We start from the raw sequence: 18,377 nt of genomic DNA on the forward strand, positions 1-18,377 counted from the left end.
GCCCCGCAGACCCCCAGCCTTCAGCCCCCCAGGAGGCCGAGCTTCCCGTAAATTCCCCGCCCCTCTTTCCCCTCGCCCCCTCCCACCTTGGCGCGGAGCTCCCTCCCGTGGCCCAACCCCGCCCTGCCCCTCCCTTCGTTGTGTCCGTGCGCCCTCCACCGGGCCCCAGGCGGCCCAGGATTGGCCGGGAGGAGCTGTCACTCTTGGCAGCGCGTAACCGCCCTCATTTCCGATAGCCCTGAGCCCGGGAGTTGCTTTAGTGGAAACCCGGCAGCCGAGGAATAGCTAGCGTGCAATACTGCTCACAGGAGCTCCCGCCAGCCCGCCCAGAAGAGCGGCGGCCAGGACAGCCAAGGCAGCAGCTGCAGCCGCCGCCGACACCGCTGTGGGGGCAGCAGGAATGATGAGCACGGTGCGCGGCCGAAGTTGACTAGCCCTTGGCCGCGCCCCTCTAAGCTTTAGAGTTGGCTGTGCCTGCTGTGGGGGGAAGGTGTCCGGTTTCATCCCAGCCCCTGCTGCCACCCAGGTGTGTGCAGGACACCGAGTCCAAGGTGTAGGACCTAAAAGCTCCACCTCGGGACCAAGGAGGGGGCAGCGAGGGCGGCACCCGGAGGGGGGCCCCAGTGGGGCGGGGACCCACCGGAAACTTTATCCAAATAATTCTCCTTTTCTGCTTTCTCTCCTTGCAGCAGCTGCAATCGGAGGAGCCTCCTGTGCAGTGTGGGTGGGCAGTAAGAGCTTCCCCCGGAGACCCCCTCCGGAAAGAAGAGAGGGGGTGGGGAAGTTGTTTCCCTCACTCTGCGATTGAGGATCTACAGCCCAGCGAGAAGATTATTAGGCTCTGGATGCCCGGGACTCGGACCCTGAGCCCCTGACAGCCGGGCTGCAGAGGGGTGAAGTTTGGGTCTGCACGCCGCGGAGATCAGGGCCACCGAGCCTCCCCACAAGTCTTACGGAGAGATGCCGATGGGGGGCCTGTTGCCCATGTTCAGCAGCCCCCCCGGGGGTGGGCTGGGAGGTGGGGGCGGTGGCGGCAGTGGAGGCTTGGGCATCAGGAAGGTAGCCGGGCCGGGTGCTTTCCGTCTGACCGAGAAGTTCGTCTTGCTACTGGTGTTCAGCGCCTTCATCACGCTCTGCTTTGGGGCGATCTTCTTTTTGCCGGATTCTTCGAAGCTGCTCAGCGGGGTCTTCTTCCACTCCAACTCGGCTCTCCAGCCAGCTTCCGACCACAAGCCGGGACTTGGCTTGGGTAGCATCAATGCAGGGGGGAAAGGGGAAGAGGGGAGTGAAGGTGAGAGGGCAGCGGCCGCAGCTGCTGCGGACAATTTGGCCAAGATTCGAGAAGACCACGAACGAGCCTTGAGAGAGGCCAAAGAGACGCTGCAGAAGTTGCCCGAGGAGATTCAGAGGGATATTCTACAGGAGAAGGAGCAAGTTCTCCAAGACAAGCTGCTCAATAAAGGGAATGCCGGTGGACTGCCTCACCTGGACTTCCGCCCTCCTATCGGGGCTCTAGGACGCGAACCCACCGACCCAGAAATCCGTCAGAAGAGGGCAAAGATCAAAGAGGTGAGTGGTCGGATAGAGGTGCCATATAAGGAGATTCAGTTCTTGGATAGTCTTGTTTTTCCCGCAGGAGAAACAAGCAGTCATTTCAAACTCTTTAAGCTGAAATAAAGGCTAAAATCTTATTGGGGAGGGGGAAGATTCAGTTCTTCCCACTCTCCCAGGTAAAATAACAGCGTAAGGAATTTCCTGGAAATGGCTGAGTTTTTGGTAACCTGAAAACATGGTATAATCAGGCCAATTTAGAGCTGAGGTTTAAGCTTTTACATTCTCTGATAAATATCAGCGAAGGTTCTAAAAAAAAAATTTTTTTTTAACTACGCCAAGGTGAATGGGTAAACTTCCTTTAGGCTATTATAAAGTAAGTAGACTTGAAAGAGAACAGTTATTTTTCCCCCAGAAACAGTGGAAGTGCAAAAAGAAGCCAGATAAGCTTAGTTGTAGCCTTGAAGGTTTTGTCAAGTGGAGCCTCATGTTTCAACAGCCAACTGACAGACACTGCAACCTTCAGTGATGTGGCAGTGCTGTTCCAGGTGGCATCCTGTACATGTAACTGAAAGTAAAACTTTAAGACTTGAAGAGATTGCCTGTGTACTCATTATTTGAATGTTTACAGAGATACAGAGGTGCCTTTTGACATTTCTGATGTATTCTTAGAGCTGGAAGCAAAGTATTATGCAACAAGTTTGCATCCACAATACAAGGTCGAATCTCTGTCATAAACTGGGGATTTTCTAAATTCCTTTGTGTTTACATTTTTTAAAAAGTAAATTCTGTGCTGAATAACTAAAATGCTGTAGGGTGGGTGGATTTTCATGGTCAAGAGGAATGTTTTATTATTGGTTCTTTCCAGTGATATTCCTCCAAAATAGAACTATAGAATTGTTCAGATGGACCAAACCTTAGAGCTCATTTCTAAGGTCTCTTCCAGCTCCAAATCCTAAAATTTAGTTAGATTGTTTCATTTTACAAATAACAAAACTGAGGCCAGGAGTCATTATTACCCAAACTTAGAATAGTAAGTTAAGGACAGACTCAGTCCTAGAATCTATGTATGAATCCCAGTAGTCCTTTCTACTATGTGGTAGCACCTTTTCGATTTCTTCTACTTGGCTTACCCTCTTCAAAGATGTACTTTTGAAATATAGTTTTTAACTTCCCCAGGCTAAATGAATTTTAGCTTCCTGCCCTTCCCCCTCTTTCTGGAGAATCAAAGTCCTTTTTAAAAACAGCATAAAACCCTTTAATTCTAATTATTTCCAAAGATTTATTTTGTTAAACACATCTAAAGTGGAAACATGGGAGGAAGAAAGGAGGGTTTTCCATAAAAATCCACTCAAGTACAATAAGAAAAGTTTGTGGGGAGGGAGAGAGATTGCACTATTTTTCCACATGGAGTCAAAACTGTATTTGAGGAGGTGGTAAAGAGGAGAGGTATCTAACTGAGCTGCCTCCATCCTGCAGCTACAATAAGTCCATTGTCATGTGATTTACTTCTACAGCATTATAGTCAATGAATTTTAGGATTTTATTAAAGTTGTTTGTAAGTCAAGTAAACCTGCTCTTGGCTTATTTTGGCTTATTATAGACTCTATAACTTCTTAGAAAACTACACTCAGTCTCCTCCTAGATCTTGCTGGCCACTTACTCAGTGTGATACTTATTTACTATCCTAACCATGCAGAATGATACAACTAGGGAAGAGTGGATTCAACAATTTCTGGAAAACAAACAAATCAATCTCTGGCATTTATCCTCCTCCATAGATTTTTATTTGGTCTTCCCCAAAAATATGGAAGAAAAAAAAGCAATCTCATAATAACAAATAAAAAACAAAGCTGAAACTATCTGCAAAATAATGTGTCTGTGTGTATGATGTGCATGTCTGTGTGTGTTACATTATCATAAGTTTGAAGATACACATGGGTTGTATCTCCTTAGAATGACATCTTCTAGTTGGTAAGGGCTACAATAGTGCTGTCAGCAATCATGCCCTTATGGACATTTAGATGTCAATACTATCCATTCATTGCTGCTGAAAGGGTGTTGTTACAGCATAAAAAAATGGGTCAGAGCCAGGTACAGCTTCACTGGATCACATTAAAAGTTATGCATGTTCTTCCTTGTTCAGTTGGATTCCTGTTCTTATTTTCTTCAATCATAAGGTCTTAATTAGCCCTAAAAAGAGAATTTCTCTTGAAATGTATCAGCATAGTTATTCCCTTAACACTTCAGTGCCTACGTGCTTTTTAGTGCCTACATACCATTTTTGAATAAATTTGTGGGACTTTATTTTAATCTCATTACATGTTGTGAAATAGTTTATAGAATAAGCAAAAGGTCTTCAATGTTTAGTTAGAGACTAGTATCAAGAACTAGATCTTGGCACCCCCACTAATCTTGTTCAGCCAGACGTCCAAGGGTAAAGTATTTCTTGATAAAGCAAAAAAAAAAAAATGCTAGGTTGAAACCAATAGTGTGGGTGAAATAGAAAGAAAGAAAAATTTGGCTTTTCTGGTTAGATACCTAAACTTAAACCTTTCAAACTTGTGTTCTGTTTCTGCTACTCTCACTGATACTTTGACATAAAATTAATGAATCTCTGCTTTGCCTTTTCTCTTCATCCTTTCTGCATTTTCAAGTACTCTGTACCCGGTGTCTTAGATTATGTATGAGACATAAACAAGTTCATGTCTGTGCCCTCAATAGAGTTAGTTATTTGTTGATGGTGAGAAGCCTTTGGATGCAGGAATGCTCCCTTTTAAAGTATATAAAGGTAGGACTGATTTGAAGCTTTTGGTCTTGTTGCCAAGACGCACATATTTAACTGTTAATAAATTTAATATAAAAGCAGGCAGTGATACTTTATACTAGTAACATAGTTTTATTACTAGTACTCAGTTTTAAAAGACTGTCATCTCTTAGAAAGCTTTCTATTTAACTTGTTTTATATAGTGCCTAGCACAGCACCATTCACCAATAAGGGTTACATCAAAATGGTTTTGATGATAAACTATAAATGACATAACTAAATAGCTATAAAACTTGAAGATTATTTCAAAGGAGGATTAAGAGCTTGATTTCAAGGTTTAGAATTTTGTTAGGGCATAAGATCAATTCACTCTATGGGAATGTTCCTTAGTTTGCATGTAATATATATTACAGTTTGATTTTTTTTCAACTTTTTAATAATGTTTTTTTTTCCAGTTGTATTTTTTTAGTATCAAAATAACATGATCAGTTAATCATAGAAGTTAAATCTTAACCACAGACCAAGGTTAGAGAGTATGTAGATTAAGGAAACAAGCATTTATATAGACCCTACTGTGTGTCAGACACTTTGCAAAGTACTTTACAAATATTATGTCATTTAATTTATAATTGGACAGGACATTTGGTGGTCAACTAGTTCAACATCCTTTATGTTGCAGATAAGGAAACTGGGACCCTCAGAAGTTAAATGACTTGCCCAGGATCACACAGGTAGTAAATGGCAGAGCCTGGATTCAAACCCTGGTGCCCTGGCACCATCATCACTCTTTCCACTGTAACAGCATGTATCTGAGTTAAAAACTTGTGCTTCTGCCTGTTATTTGAACATGGGTATGACTATTAATCCCTGAAAGTCACTTCTATCAAAATGAAGAGCCATAGAGAATGAAGGTCTGACCCAAGAAGAGCTAGTAACTGCTGTGCTACAGCATTTTATCATTACCTTCCTGAAACATGCAATATTCCACTTGGAAATGAACCCACTTTCTATGAATGATGCAGAACTTTCTGATCTATAGAGATTGCTTAGAGGGATTTTGTCCAAGTACTTAAATCTTAAAATGTTCCTCTAATTTTTGTCTAATAGTTAGAAGTTCAACAATGGGATCATTTGAGTGATATCCTATGTGCAAGCACAATGTTAAGTGACAGACAGGAAGTCTAAAATGAAAGAGGCCTTTGTCTTCTAGGAACTTATATTTGAGGGATGGGGAAGAAAGTAGACTAAACAATTATGGGAAACAAATGAAAGTGGCATATATTTTGCATGTCACGTTAGAGCATTTTTGAAAATTCAAATTTTGTTATTCAGTGGATTGCAACGTAGTACTGTTTAAAAAAAAAAAAGCATTACCATGTAGTTAGAAAATCTGGTTGCAGATCCCACCTCTGATGCTTAGTGTCCATGTGACTTTAAGCAAATCATATAGCCTCCCTGGGTCTTAGTTTCCTCATCTGTAAAATGATTGGAGGGGATTGGATTCAATGGTCATTGAGATTCCTTCCAACTCTAGAACTATGATTCTTTGAGTGTCACACCTGCCATGGCTTTCTAAACTCTAAACTGGTATAGGGAACTGACAGCCTCGAGGTCCTCAAGTGTGGCTGAATTTAGAGGGCCTGGTCTGGAGGCTTCAGCTTCCCCAGCCCTCCTCTAAGTAATATGACACTGACTTGAGTACAGGAAAAAAAGCCCATGGGTAAAGACAACCTGCTAATCTGTATGGATGGCCCCCTATTTTATTATATAGACAGAACAGAATTGTACTGGAACCTTTACAGTAGTGCTTTTGAAAGTATTAATGTATATATTTTTAAAACTTGGATGTGTATTATTGGAGGAGGGCAAATTTTTAATTTGGTAATTAATATCAACCAATCTATGAATACTCAAATGTGCTTAAAAGTCAAGGATTTGATTAATTTACAGAAAAGTCTCTTCCTTCCCACCCTAAATGAATTAGGGAAGAAGAGAAATTGCACCATTTGTAGTTTGGGAATGAAAGAGAAGCCAATTGGCTTTTTACACCACAGTGTGGTTAGTATTGCTTTCAAGAACCCAGGATCACTTCAATGAAACATTGGATTAGAATGATAGAGAAGAGCTAAATATTTACTTCATATGATTTGATTTCCATAAGATTTACAAGGTTTAAAGGAAATCATTTGGATGATCCACATATCTTAAACTGTTTGGAAGAACTAGATTATTTTTCTCTTCATGAATTACACAGTGAACAGGCAGGAACATTCAGTATCTTTCCATAGCCATTGTGAAGGTTTCAAGGCTTTATAAGTGAGAGTTCTCTTAGAAGTAGGCTTCTTGTCTTTTACTTTATCTTCTTCCATAATACTAAGACCAACCTTGCAGGAGGAAGGAAACCACAAAAGAATGACCCTCAAAAGGGGGTTAATGAAGCTAGAAGAGAGGTGCAACTATACTGTGACGGGATGGGTAGGGGGAGCCCAGTATTCAAGGTTGTATGGCATATGCATGTTGACAGATGATTAGTTCATAAAGGCAGCTGGAAAGACTTGAGTAAAAATTGGGGACTGCTTGTGCCAGTGCTTTTTATATATGTTATACAGTGTTGGATCGATAGCATATTACTTTTCAAATCAAATTTTCCTGGAAAAGAAGACCGCATTTTTATTTATGGACTTCGCTTTCTTGTTTTGTTATGTCATTTAACCTCTGTGAGCCCCAGTTCCCTCAATGATAAAATGAGGGGGTTGAACCAGATGTCCTTAGAAGTCCTTTCCAGCTATGTTCCTATGATTATCTATTTTATTCCTGCCTAATCTTAGGTCAGTGTACATGTAATTCAAATATTTTCCCAGTTACTCCTGCCTTGTTCCTTCTTTTGTTATCTGATTATAGTAATACCTTAGCTGTCGTGAACCTGTTCACTCTCTGACAAGTCACCCATATAGAATGCAACCAAGAACTAGGAAGTAAGCTTTTAAAAAGGGGATGGGAGGGAAGATTCTTAGCAACCAAAAGAGTTTTCATAATCTGTAGAGCTAAAGCTCATGGATCTTTTTAAAAGAAGAGCCATTTACAACTTATTTATTCTTATTTAACACACCCTGCTAACAAGGTTACTCATCTGGTTTCTGATTTGATATAAGTAGGCACGATGAAAATAGTAAAAAGGAATACCTGACAGGAGGAAACAGGGGGAAAAAAACTTAAAAAAAATAGATACCAGGAATCAAAAAGCAATGTACTCTGAGGGCAGTATAGGGAATCAAACAGTCCTACCCATCTCAGTAGACCTAGAGGATATCACTGTATTAAAGCACTATACAGTAGGTATCCAAAATAATGACAATTCTTTCCAGAGTGTTTAGTTTAAAAAGTTTTGATGTTTAAAGGAGTATAGCCTCAAATGTTCATAATGACTCAATCTCAGAGGTATTATTGTACAAGTAGCTAACATTTTCCTAGAGGATGGTACTATATACACTTTCAACTCATCCATACTCATAATGCCTTCAGTGCTCTGACAAAAAGTTCAATCCTTTTTTCTCTGTTATAAATATGTTTTTGCCTTAAATATACTATTCTGCTGAGCACACTCATTTACCATGGTGATGACTGTTCTCAAGCTGACTAACCAGGCTTGAAAGTATTTTTTTCCTTTAGCTAAAATAGCTTATTAAGCTTTTTTTAATCTTGAAAAAATTTGGACAAAGATTGATCAAAGTATATTTTAACCCGAAATGACCTCTGGAAGCCTATCAAAAAGGGTGTGAAAATAAAACCAGATAAAATAGTTGCTTTCATATTAGCAAAAAATTACATAATTATAATGGTTTGCTAGCCAGAATTCAATCTGCAGCCTGTGTTAGAGTTGAAGTTTGTAAGAGAAGACTGCATTATAGTCAAAATGGCCAAAGATTTTGGTCTTGAGGTACTTGAAATAATGCTAGAAAGTGCAAATCTGTAAAAACAGATGAGTACCAGGGAAAATTTACTTAGAGGAGAATGGATGTTTCACTGCAAAGAAGATTTTCTTCATATTTGAAAGGCTGAGACCAATAAAATGAATTGTAACATTATTTAATGTTAGGAATTGGGATTAACTGAGGTATTAACTATGTCAGAAGATTTTAATTTTGTTAATATGAAGGAAAAGAATGACTTTAATCTATGAAGTTAGGATTTTGTGCAACTATTTTTTTAAAGTAAAGTATTTTCATTCATGGTACATAAGACAGTACATAGCTGTACATTTAAAAATTTATTTATACTTTGACCTTGGTTAGTGCATAAAAGTCTGCCAAATGCCAGCACTATTTAAATTTGGCTTCGAAGACTGCCTCATGATGATAAATAACTGTTGATAAGAAATTGGTATATTTATAAATGGTGGTTTGAGGTAATAGTAATTTTTGAGATGTGGTATTTTACTAGCCAAGTAGCCACGTTCAACACTATATTAGTTGACTGTTGGCTTTAATCTCATAATTAGAAATACTTTTTTGTAATTTACTCTTAAAAGGTTTATCATCTTGGGTCAGTAAATTTTGTGGGGTATGTGTAAAGATGTATCTTTACTACTACACACACTGAAAAGGGTATTTTATAATTGACATAGGGAACTAGATCTTTGATTTCAGAGTATGGGGAACTCCCAAGCAAGAAAACTTCCTTTACCAACAATAGGTCAGCATCTATTCTTCCTAGGCACTGAAAGTTTAGTTGACTTACCCAGAAATCATACAGCAAGTATATGTCAGAGGCATAACTTGAACCAAGGTCTTTGTGCCTTTGAGGCCAACTCTCTATAATCACCTTCACCTCATAATGGGCATATACTTAATGAATTATTGAAGGATCTTTTGTTAGTCTTAATTATTTAATCTTCCTAGTGATTACTTAATCTTTTAATGTCCCATAAAGACCTCAGAAATTAAAGTAATTTGTACTAACAATGCAGGTGACTTATTGGCTCTTGTTAAAAGGAACTATGGCAAGTCAAAGAATAAATATTATTTGCTAAATATTTAATAAGTAATAAAACTGCTGTAAACAAGAACCCCTTCTCTTGGTTTCTAGTTTCTAGAAGAAATAATTTCTTATGTTTTCTATCTACTCAGAGTCTTTAATTGGCTGTGATGTATAGTGGTAAAGGACAGGGATGGAATAGTATTGCACCCCCACAGTCTCTTGCATTAGGATTTACTTCATAATTGTTGAATAAATTTTAAAAGTAATAATAAAGCATTTGTTCAACAACAAATGTTCTTCAAAGAAGTCTTCTATTCCAAGGATGCTTCTGGTGCTGAATACCTTCATGGAATTCCCCCCTTGCAATTTTGAAGCAAAAAAGGAAAGGCTAGGATTCAAAGATGGTGGTTTAAGTCATGGCGGGGATTCTTAATCTGGTATCTGCAAATAGATTTCAGGGAGGGTGCATGAATTTGAATGAGAAAAAATATCATATTTTTATTTTTCACTTACCTTTGGTTTCCTTTGTAATCCTACCTACAAACATGTGTATAAGTGTGCATTGTATTTAAACATTACTGTGGGGAATCCATAGGATTCACCAGAATGTCAGAGGGGTCTATGACACAAAAAAGTTGAAGAATACTTGTGCTATTGAAAGTGAATGGTCTTGGGGTGGGTAGGTGGCACAGCAAGTAAAGCGCCAGCCCTGGAGTCAGGAGGATCTGAGTTCGGTTGCGGCCTCAGACACTTAATACCCACACAAAAACACTACCCATGTAACCTTGGGCAAGTTACTTAACCCCAATTGCCCTCCAAAAGGCAAAAAGAAAAAAGTGAGTGGTCTTATAAAGTATATTATTTGCATATTATAGATAAAAAATGAAAATCCTTTCCCTACTGATTTTTATCATGTTTGAAGAAAAAAATACCATCTACCTTAAAGTCTGTAGTCTTTTTAAAAAAATCTCAATGGTGCAAATCTTCATCTCTTGGAGGTGAATATTTTGAAATATCAAAAGTCCTTCAGAGCCAAATTTAGTGAATAAGATATGAATTCAAGTTGGGCAATATCATCTTTGGCCAAAAATGTTGAGTTTTACATGATGAGGCCTGTGACTTATAAAACTAACTCTAAAAAAGTAACTTCAAAGAAGGTGTATGCAAAGGTTTTGAGCAATGGCAACACTGGTGAAATAAATGTATCATTTTCTAAGGTTATTATATTGGAAGATTTTTTGGATCTATTATGGTACTGTTCTGCCTACTTGTGTTAGAATCAATGTATTATTTTTGTTACTCTAGAGTTAGTGCATAAATAAATCTCTTTAGTCTGTGATGTGGCTATGATATTGTGGAATGCGTTTGTCAAGATTTGTCATGCTTTGGAGAACTTAGAGAATTTGCCTCTTTCAGAACTTACAGAAAAAGTAAAATCTCATAACGATTATAATCCTTACAATATTTCTATAAAGTAGATAAAAGCAGATGGAAAATCACTTTCTATTGGAGTATACAAGAGACCAAAATTAGTTTCATTTGTTGAAAGCTGTTATTATCTTAAACTAGAAGAAGGAACTAGAAGTCTTCTGACTTCATTTTAATGCTAGATTACACGGAAGTGTTATCTTCCATAAACAATGTCAGTAACAGACAGAAATGTTCAACCCTGTACAGTATTTAAAAATAAAAACTCTATAGATAGTTTTTTGTTATTTGCTCTATTTTATTTGGTGCATGGCTACCGAGTTAATTTTCCTGAAATATCATTTGCCTTATGTCATTCACCCACCCCATGACTTTCGAGTCATGATCTATTGCTTATAGAATAAGGATCAAACTCCTCAGCCTTTTCATTCAAGGCCCTTCACAATTTAGATGTCAAAACATTTAGTCAAATTATCTTCCCACTGTTTCCCCCCTCTATTTTAGTAAAATGGGCCTCTTCACTGTCCCTTGAATTTGTATGTTTAGCTTTCATTTTGCTCACATTAGTTTCTACTCCTGGGTACCTGCACCTAGAATGCCTTTCTGTTCATCTAGTTAAATTTTGTCCCTCTTTTAAGGCCCACATCATATGCTACCTTTTCTCATGATACTTTTCTTGATGTCACCAACCCTTAGAGACCTCTGAATCCTGAAATCCACTATCACTGTTTATGCCATGTGTTAATCCTTTAAACAACATATTTCTTCATTTTATTTATATTTGTATATATCTTATGGAGTATATGTCTTCTCTTGCCAACTATTAACAACCCCTCTAGAAAACCCAGGGCAGCTAGGTGGTGTAGTAGATAAAGCTCTGGGCCTAGAGTCAGTAAGACTCATTTTCCTGAGTTCAAATCCAACCTCAGACACTAACTAGATGTGTGATTCTGGGGAAGTCACTTAACCCTGTTTACCTCCCTTTCCTCATCTGTAAAATGAGCTGGAAAAGGACGTGGTAAACTACTCCAGTATCTTTACCAGGAAAACCCCAAATAGGGTAACAGGGTCAAGAATGACTGACACAACTGAACGACAAAGAGAACCTAGCACTGTGTTTGGTGCTCAATATATAAAGATTACTTGATTAATTAAAACCAAAATAAATTTCAGAATATTTCTGAGGAGAGTAATCAACTTTTGTTACCGATTCAGCAAACTTACTTAGTCATGAGATATTTTAGCTATTAAGACTAAGAGTTTGGATACTGGATAGGATTAACAAGTAAGGAATTTTACTGAAGAGTAGAATAAAATAGCAAGTAGGATCAAACCAGGTCATCATTAGGTAAGAAAAGGGAGATTGGCTTATTTAGTTGCTGTCCTATCCTTCTGGCTCACATTTACCACTGTCATTTCCTTCCTATTACTTTTACTACTATCCCTGCTTCTCCTATTAAGGAAATAGAAGAGTCCTTTTGCCTTTTTGTAGCAATTCCTACACAAGGGATACTCAACCCTTTAAGAATTACATAGAAGTGGGTATTCAAAAAAAGTTTCTGATTGTTACTAGCATATGTTACTTAATGCTGATCTTGTAATATTCCTTATTAATCTGAAGGTGTTCTTTTGTCTGGGAGGATCTGAAGAAAAGGAGGTCCAGAGAACATAAAGGGGAAGGAAGAAATACTAACTGTAGGAGTGAGAGGGTGAAGCTAAAATGTTTTAGTCAGATTTATAAAGCTAGTCTAGTTACCATGTGCTGCTTTTATTCCAAGATCAAGCTGAGATATCACTTGACAAGTTGTGTTCTGTCAATCTGACGATTAATAAAAGTGCTGCAGATTTGAAGTTTCCATATGATATTCACTGTGCATTTCAAAATAAAATTGGAGAGAACTAGAAAATTGAGTTTAAAATATGTCCGTAATTCATGTTACATCTGTTTCTAAATATTTTTTGTAAGCAATTTAGCTTATGCCTGGAGATATAGATTTGAAAATGAAGTACTGTATAAATTACTGATAAGTTTGTTTCTAGGGTCAAAATGTTTCACTTTTAGATGGGCAGAATACCTGAAGAATATTTTACCTGTTTTACTCTATGGAGCAATGATATTGAAATTCCCACTCATTATAACATTTTCAAGGGGATATATCTCTCAGTTGGTAATACTAAGTTTTTATTAAAAAAAATTCTTACAGATTAGATTTAAAACCAAAAATTCTTGAAAACTGAGAACATTAACACAAAATGTTTTAGATCTGTAACTCTAATTAGGCTTGGCAACTAAGCTTAACTAATTGAGAGGGGAGACAATAGAATCTCTGAAAGAAATTTTCAAAGCTTTTCCTATTCATAAATAGAATTTGTTTCTCCTTTGGCTTATTAAGTTATTTTGGGGGGATTTTGATGCTTTTTTCTCTGTTATATGGGGAAATCTGCTATTGTGAAGTTAACTTTTTTTAATTTTAGCTTGTAAAATTTGACATTTTTTTCTCATTGCTGTCAAAAAACAGTCAATTCAAAGGAAGTTACTGATTTTAAAAATCTCTAAAGCTCTGCCTAACATTCATCGAACAAGAACAAACATACACAAAATAAAAGTTTTTCTGGATTTGGGATATGGCACTAAACCACAGTAAAGCATAGTTTATAATATAGTAAGTTGCAGAGATGTAAATCTATAATTTTCAAATTCAAGCATTTTCTTAGTGTTTGCTGTATCTTGTTAATATTTCCTTAATATCCTGTTTGGCACAGCTGTGTGACTAAGTCTGCTTTTTGCTACTGTGGTTACAGTTCTCCACCCACCTGTGATTTGGAGAATTGCACTCCTGCTCTTCCTAAGGTAAATGAGATTAAAAACTATCCTTTCACCCAGAACCACTTGAGGAACCTTTGAAGAATCTGGTGAGCCATGATATAGAAGAGTGATGTCAGCCTAATATAGATTATAAGATTCCTTACTAGAAAGATTTCTGGACATATGTATTATTGTTTGCAAAGGAAATGGGTAATTCCTGCTTAAAGACAATTAATCATAGCCAACTTTGAATTGTATATGATTTCAAAACTGAATTAAATCCACAGCATTTTGGAAACCTCATATTTTAGGCCCTAGTTTTCACTTCCTTTTATAGCTTTAAAAAAAGTCTCATTACATTTTTCTTTTGTCTGCTAACACATCCAGGTGTTAACATCTACAAGGAAGGTAGCAGAAAGGTAACAACAAAGTAAGGATATGGATAACTCACAAATTAGGTTATGGGTTTCTGAGTAATGAAGAGCTGACTATAATTACTCTCAGGCTGGTTAGGTCTCAGCTATCTATCCTCTGTTAGAAGACTCTTAGACATAAATTACAGATGTCTATTGGATCCAGACAGTTAATTTTCTCTGACCTACCTGGCACAAGACAAGCACCCATACAAACACTCTTATAGGCTTCCAGAAGGGTTAAGATATTGATAATTTACATGATTGCTGAGTAAAATTCTGATAATGTAATTTGAAAAATAAACTCTAGATGATTCCTAGTCATTTCTATCACTAGTATTGCCAGTTCTTCAGGACACAGAGGTATTCTACACACAGTGCTTATAAAAACTTACATAAATGTAGTAAATCAGACCAGGAAGGACATTATTGCTATACCTTCAAGGTCAGACTGCTTTGCATATCTATGTCACTGTCAAGTGCACTGTCTTCAGAAAGAATTAAAAGGTGGCACAAAAAGCATTAGACATATTAGAAGTCATGTTTCTTTAAACATAACTGTAACCTTTCTAATTTTTTTCAGCAACAAATTCCCTTCCCTTGTTAAATGACTTTAAAAAAATTTTTTTTTTTTGCTTTTTGGAGGGCAATTGGGGTTAAGTGCCTTGCCCAAGGTCACATGGCTAGTTTTTGTCTTAAGAGTCTGAGGCTGGATTTGAACTCAGGTCCTCCTGACTTCAGGGCCAGTGCTCTATTCACTGTGCCACCTAGCCACCTCTTAAAAAATTTTTAAAAGAAATTTATCTGTTAATTTGTTGATACTCACCTTATTGTCATTAGCCAATCACAGTGAATGGATCTGTTTCCATTTTTGTCTATTAGTGTTGGGGCAGCAATTGTCCTTTACATTCTTTACTTTTCCCTGGTCTCTGAATAGGGAATTAGGATCATTGGCCTAGAGTTGAAAGTGACCTCGAGGTCAACTGGTTAAACTTATTTAATTTTTAGGTGAAAAAAATGAAGTTTTGACTTGTCCAAAGTCTTATAGGTAGTAAGTTGTAAGATACAAGATTTGATCCCAGATGGCAACATGGATAGAACTTTACACTGAGACTGGGGAAGACTTAAATTCATATCAGGCCACAGATAGTAGCTTGTGTGACTCTGAGCAAGTCATTTAACCTTTGTTTGCCTCAGTCAACCTGTAAAATAGAGATGATAATAGCATCTACCTCTCAGAGTTATTGTGAGGATTAACTAAGAAAATATTTATAAAAAAAATTTAGCCCAGTGCTTTGCACAAAAGTAGATATTTAATAAATGTCTAATTTTTTCCTTCCTCCCCTCTTGACCCAGCACTCTCTACAGTTTACTATGCTTGTTCTTGAGGCGGCAGTTTCCAAAAGTTTAACCTGATATATTAAAGTCCTTTTAATTTTTCCTAAACCTGTGTGTTTAAAGCATCAAGGACTGTTCCCAATAGTTCTACTAAACTATGAATTATTGTGCTGGAACTATCTCCATGCCTTAAGCATATAAGTTCAGGACAAATAAAAGGAAGTACTTAACATTATCAGGCTAAGCCTCTCAACTAAATCTGAGTTCCTTAATTCTTTCCCCCAATAAAGTAAGGATTCCTTTTTTATTTTTGGCCTCATTAAATAGTCTCACTGACTATTGCTCTTTTGCAAAAAAAAAAAAAAAGAGCTTGTTTTACATTTGAGCAGAAAGCAGAATTTTAGAGTTTATTTATATAATCTTTTATCTAATATTTTCTTTCTATCGTGTGTCAAATTATGTTAACATCTAGATACTCACTTCCCTTTGCAATTTGGCAATCTTCAAAATAATCTTTGAGGTGTTTTATCCTTGATTGCTCCCCTTTCATCATTCTAATCCAGGAGTTCTTTAATTTTTTTCATTCCATGTACTCCTTTGGCACTTTGAAGCTTATGGGGTGCTTTTCACAATAATGTTTTTAAATGCATAGAATAAAATACAATGGATTACAAAGGAAACCAAGTCTATTGAAATACAGATACAAAACATTTATTTAAAAAGCCTCAAGATTAGAGACCTCAGATTAAGAACACCTAGAATAATCTTTTTCATTCCAAATTCACAGTAAAAGGACAAATGAGAAAGGAAGTAAGTAGATCAAATCCTGTATTAAAACCTAAGATTAGCTTTGTTTAGAAATGGAATCATCATGGGACAGTGGAAAAAGAACTGACTTTTCCATCAGTGGTGGAGGCTGTTGTTCAGTTGTTTCAGTCATGTCTGACTTCATGAATCCATTTGTTATTTTCTTTGCAAAGATACTGGAGTAGTGAAAACTGAAAAGTTTCCTTCCCCAGTTTATTTTACAGATGATGGGAAAGGAGGCAAACAGGGTTAAGGGACTTCCCCAGGGTCACACAGCTAGTAAGTGTCTGAGGCTGGATTTTAATTTGGGGAGATGAGTTTTCCAGACACCAGGTCCAACAGTCTATCCACTGTATCACCTAACTGCCCTCCCATCAGAGGACCTGGGTTCTGATCCTATGTCTAATATTTAGTGTGACTTTGGCCAAGTCATTTGGCCTCTCTCTTTCCATATCTATAATATGAGAATGTCAGACTAGATGACTTCTGATATCTCTTCCAGTTCTAAATCTATGATCATAGTATTCTTTAGCATCAAAAGTATCATCAAATAATTGTAGCATTACAATGTAATAAGTAGTATCAAAAATTTGAGGCATGGGAAAAATGTATCTTGATTTTTCTTAAAATGGGAGGAGAGGGAAGAATATTTATAAAGGGCATTATCTTCTTTAGTTCATCTTTACTCACTTTCCCCATCACCTTTTAGGAAAACAACACCTTTTGTATTCAAAAGAAATTTAAAACAACATTTTTGCCATATTTCTCAGTTATAAATGATTTAAATTAGATGTATATCCACATGAGTATCATTAGGATTTCACCCCAGATGTGAAGCCCTAAAACCAGATTAGATTGCTGAGAAAAGAGACCAAAAGATAAGTCAGCCAAACTTATTTTGCTATAGAAAGTATTTTAATGGAAAGTGTGAAAACCAAACATTTAACTAATATAAATGATACTTGATATAAAACACTTAATGATACAAGTAAACACAAACATTCAATCTATTACAAATGATGCTATTTAATATGGAGCTTTCTATAGTGCATTTATCTCCATTTATCTGTAAAGATATTTAGCAATGCAATAAAAGAATAACAATAAGAATTGATATTTAAAATAACAATAGTTAATATTAAGTATCATTTTTACTTTGTTATTCTATTCATTTTTATTGTAACAAACTGGAAGGTGAAAGATATCACATTTCAATGTGGTATGGAATTCCAAAGAGTTTCTTTGGGAATACATGCCCAATCAGAAGAAACTTTGGGGAAGATAGGGACATTTGATAGCTTTTCAAGAAACTTAGTTGTAATATTTCTTTTGCTGCCCTTCTTTCATTGAAAATTTTCCTCTAGTTAGCAAAAGCTTTAGATATCATGTTTATCTTGCTGACTTTTTAATAGGCTTTCTGGTTTCTTGAGCTTTCATGTAATCAGCACTAGAAACTACCTTGCATCTTGATATTATGTAAAACATACCTATTTTTAAAATGCATGGCTCCACCATATTTGCACTAAATTTTTCATGCCTCAGTTCTTCTACTGTCTTGTTGCTTAACAATGTGAAAATGCCTCAGAATTTTAGCTAAAAGGTATTAAAGACATAGCACAGTTTGAACCTAAATCCACAAGATCAAAAGTCTTTCCTTCTTCTCCAATAAGTCTTGTATTTTCAACTCTATAATAGTGGTCTATAGACCCCTCTAGAATGCTATTCTTTTTCTTTTATAAGTGATTTTAAAGGACAGAATGAACTATGTAATTAATTGACTGATTTTATAAGCAAAATTATGTATATATTTATACAGACTTTGTATAAATAAATGTTATATTAAATAATATTTTATATTGACTTGACATTCTCTGTTGCCCTTGTTATAGTTTCAAATAAGTGCTGTCCTTCAAAATGATACCCTTGGCAAGATGCCCCTAAATATTTGTTCAAAATGTTTTGAAATTCTTCTGGAATTTCTTTCAGATAGTGTACTAGTCACACATTAAACCTGACTTCCTTACTTTGTAGTCACAGAATATTCTACTTGGATCTGGTTACCTTCCTCTAACCCCTACCTTCTTTTTTCCCTTCAAACTTCAAGAATCTTAGCTTAACCATGTCTCCATTAGACTGAGGACCCTCAAAAGAGGGATTGCTAGTAGGGAGCCAAGGGACTGTGGAGAAGGAAAGAGAGCTCTAAGGCCAAGGTTGCTATTTGAAGCACATGAGGGAGTTGGCACAATAATTAAGGCTCATTTGTATGCTCCCTATGTATTCAAAGTACCCT

At 36.9% G+C, this 18,377-nt stretch overlaps 1 protein-coding gene across 2 annotated transcripts in view; it reads left to right on the plus strand.

The window, feature by feature from the left end:
* Window positions 1-214: 214 nt before the first annotated feature.
* MAN1A1 (mannosidase alpha class 1A member 1) overlaps window positions 215-18,377 on the plus strand; it is a 188,604-nt gene continuing 170,441 nt past the window's right edge. The window contains exons 1-2 of one of the 2 annotated variants that reach the window (XM_069076950.1): window positions 215-526; window positions 690-1,569. In XM_069076950.1, the coding sequence (XP_068933051.1) occupies window positions 961-1,569 (609 nt within the window). In that variant the 5' untranslated portion in view covers window positions 215-526; window positions 690-960. The remainder of the gene's footprint in view (window positions 527-689; window positions 1,570-18,377) is intronic. The other variant, XM_069076951.1, reaches the window with a different exon arrangement.

This window comes from Petaurus breviceps, unplaced genomic scaffold, assembly GCF_028583685.1.
Source record: "Petaurus breviceps papuanus isolate PSGF00001 unplaced genomic scaffold, PetGlider_PUasm1.0 90977, whole genome shotgun sequence".
NCBI classification, from domain to species: domain Eukaryota; kingdom Metazoa; phylum Chordata; class Mammalia; order Diprotodontia; family Petauridae; genus Petaurus; species Petaurus breviceps.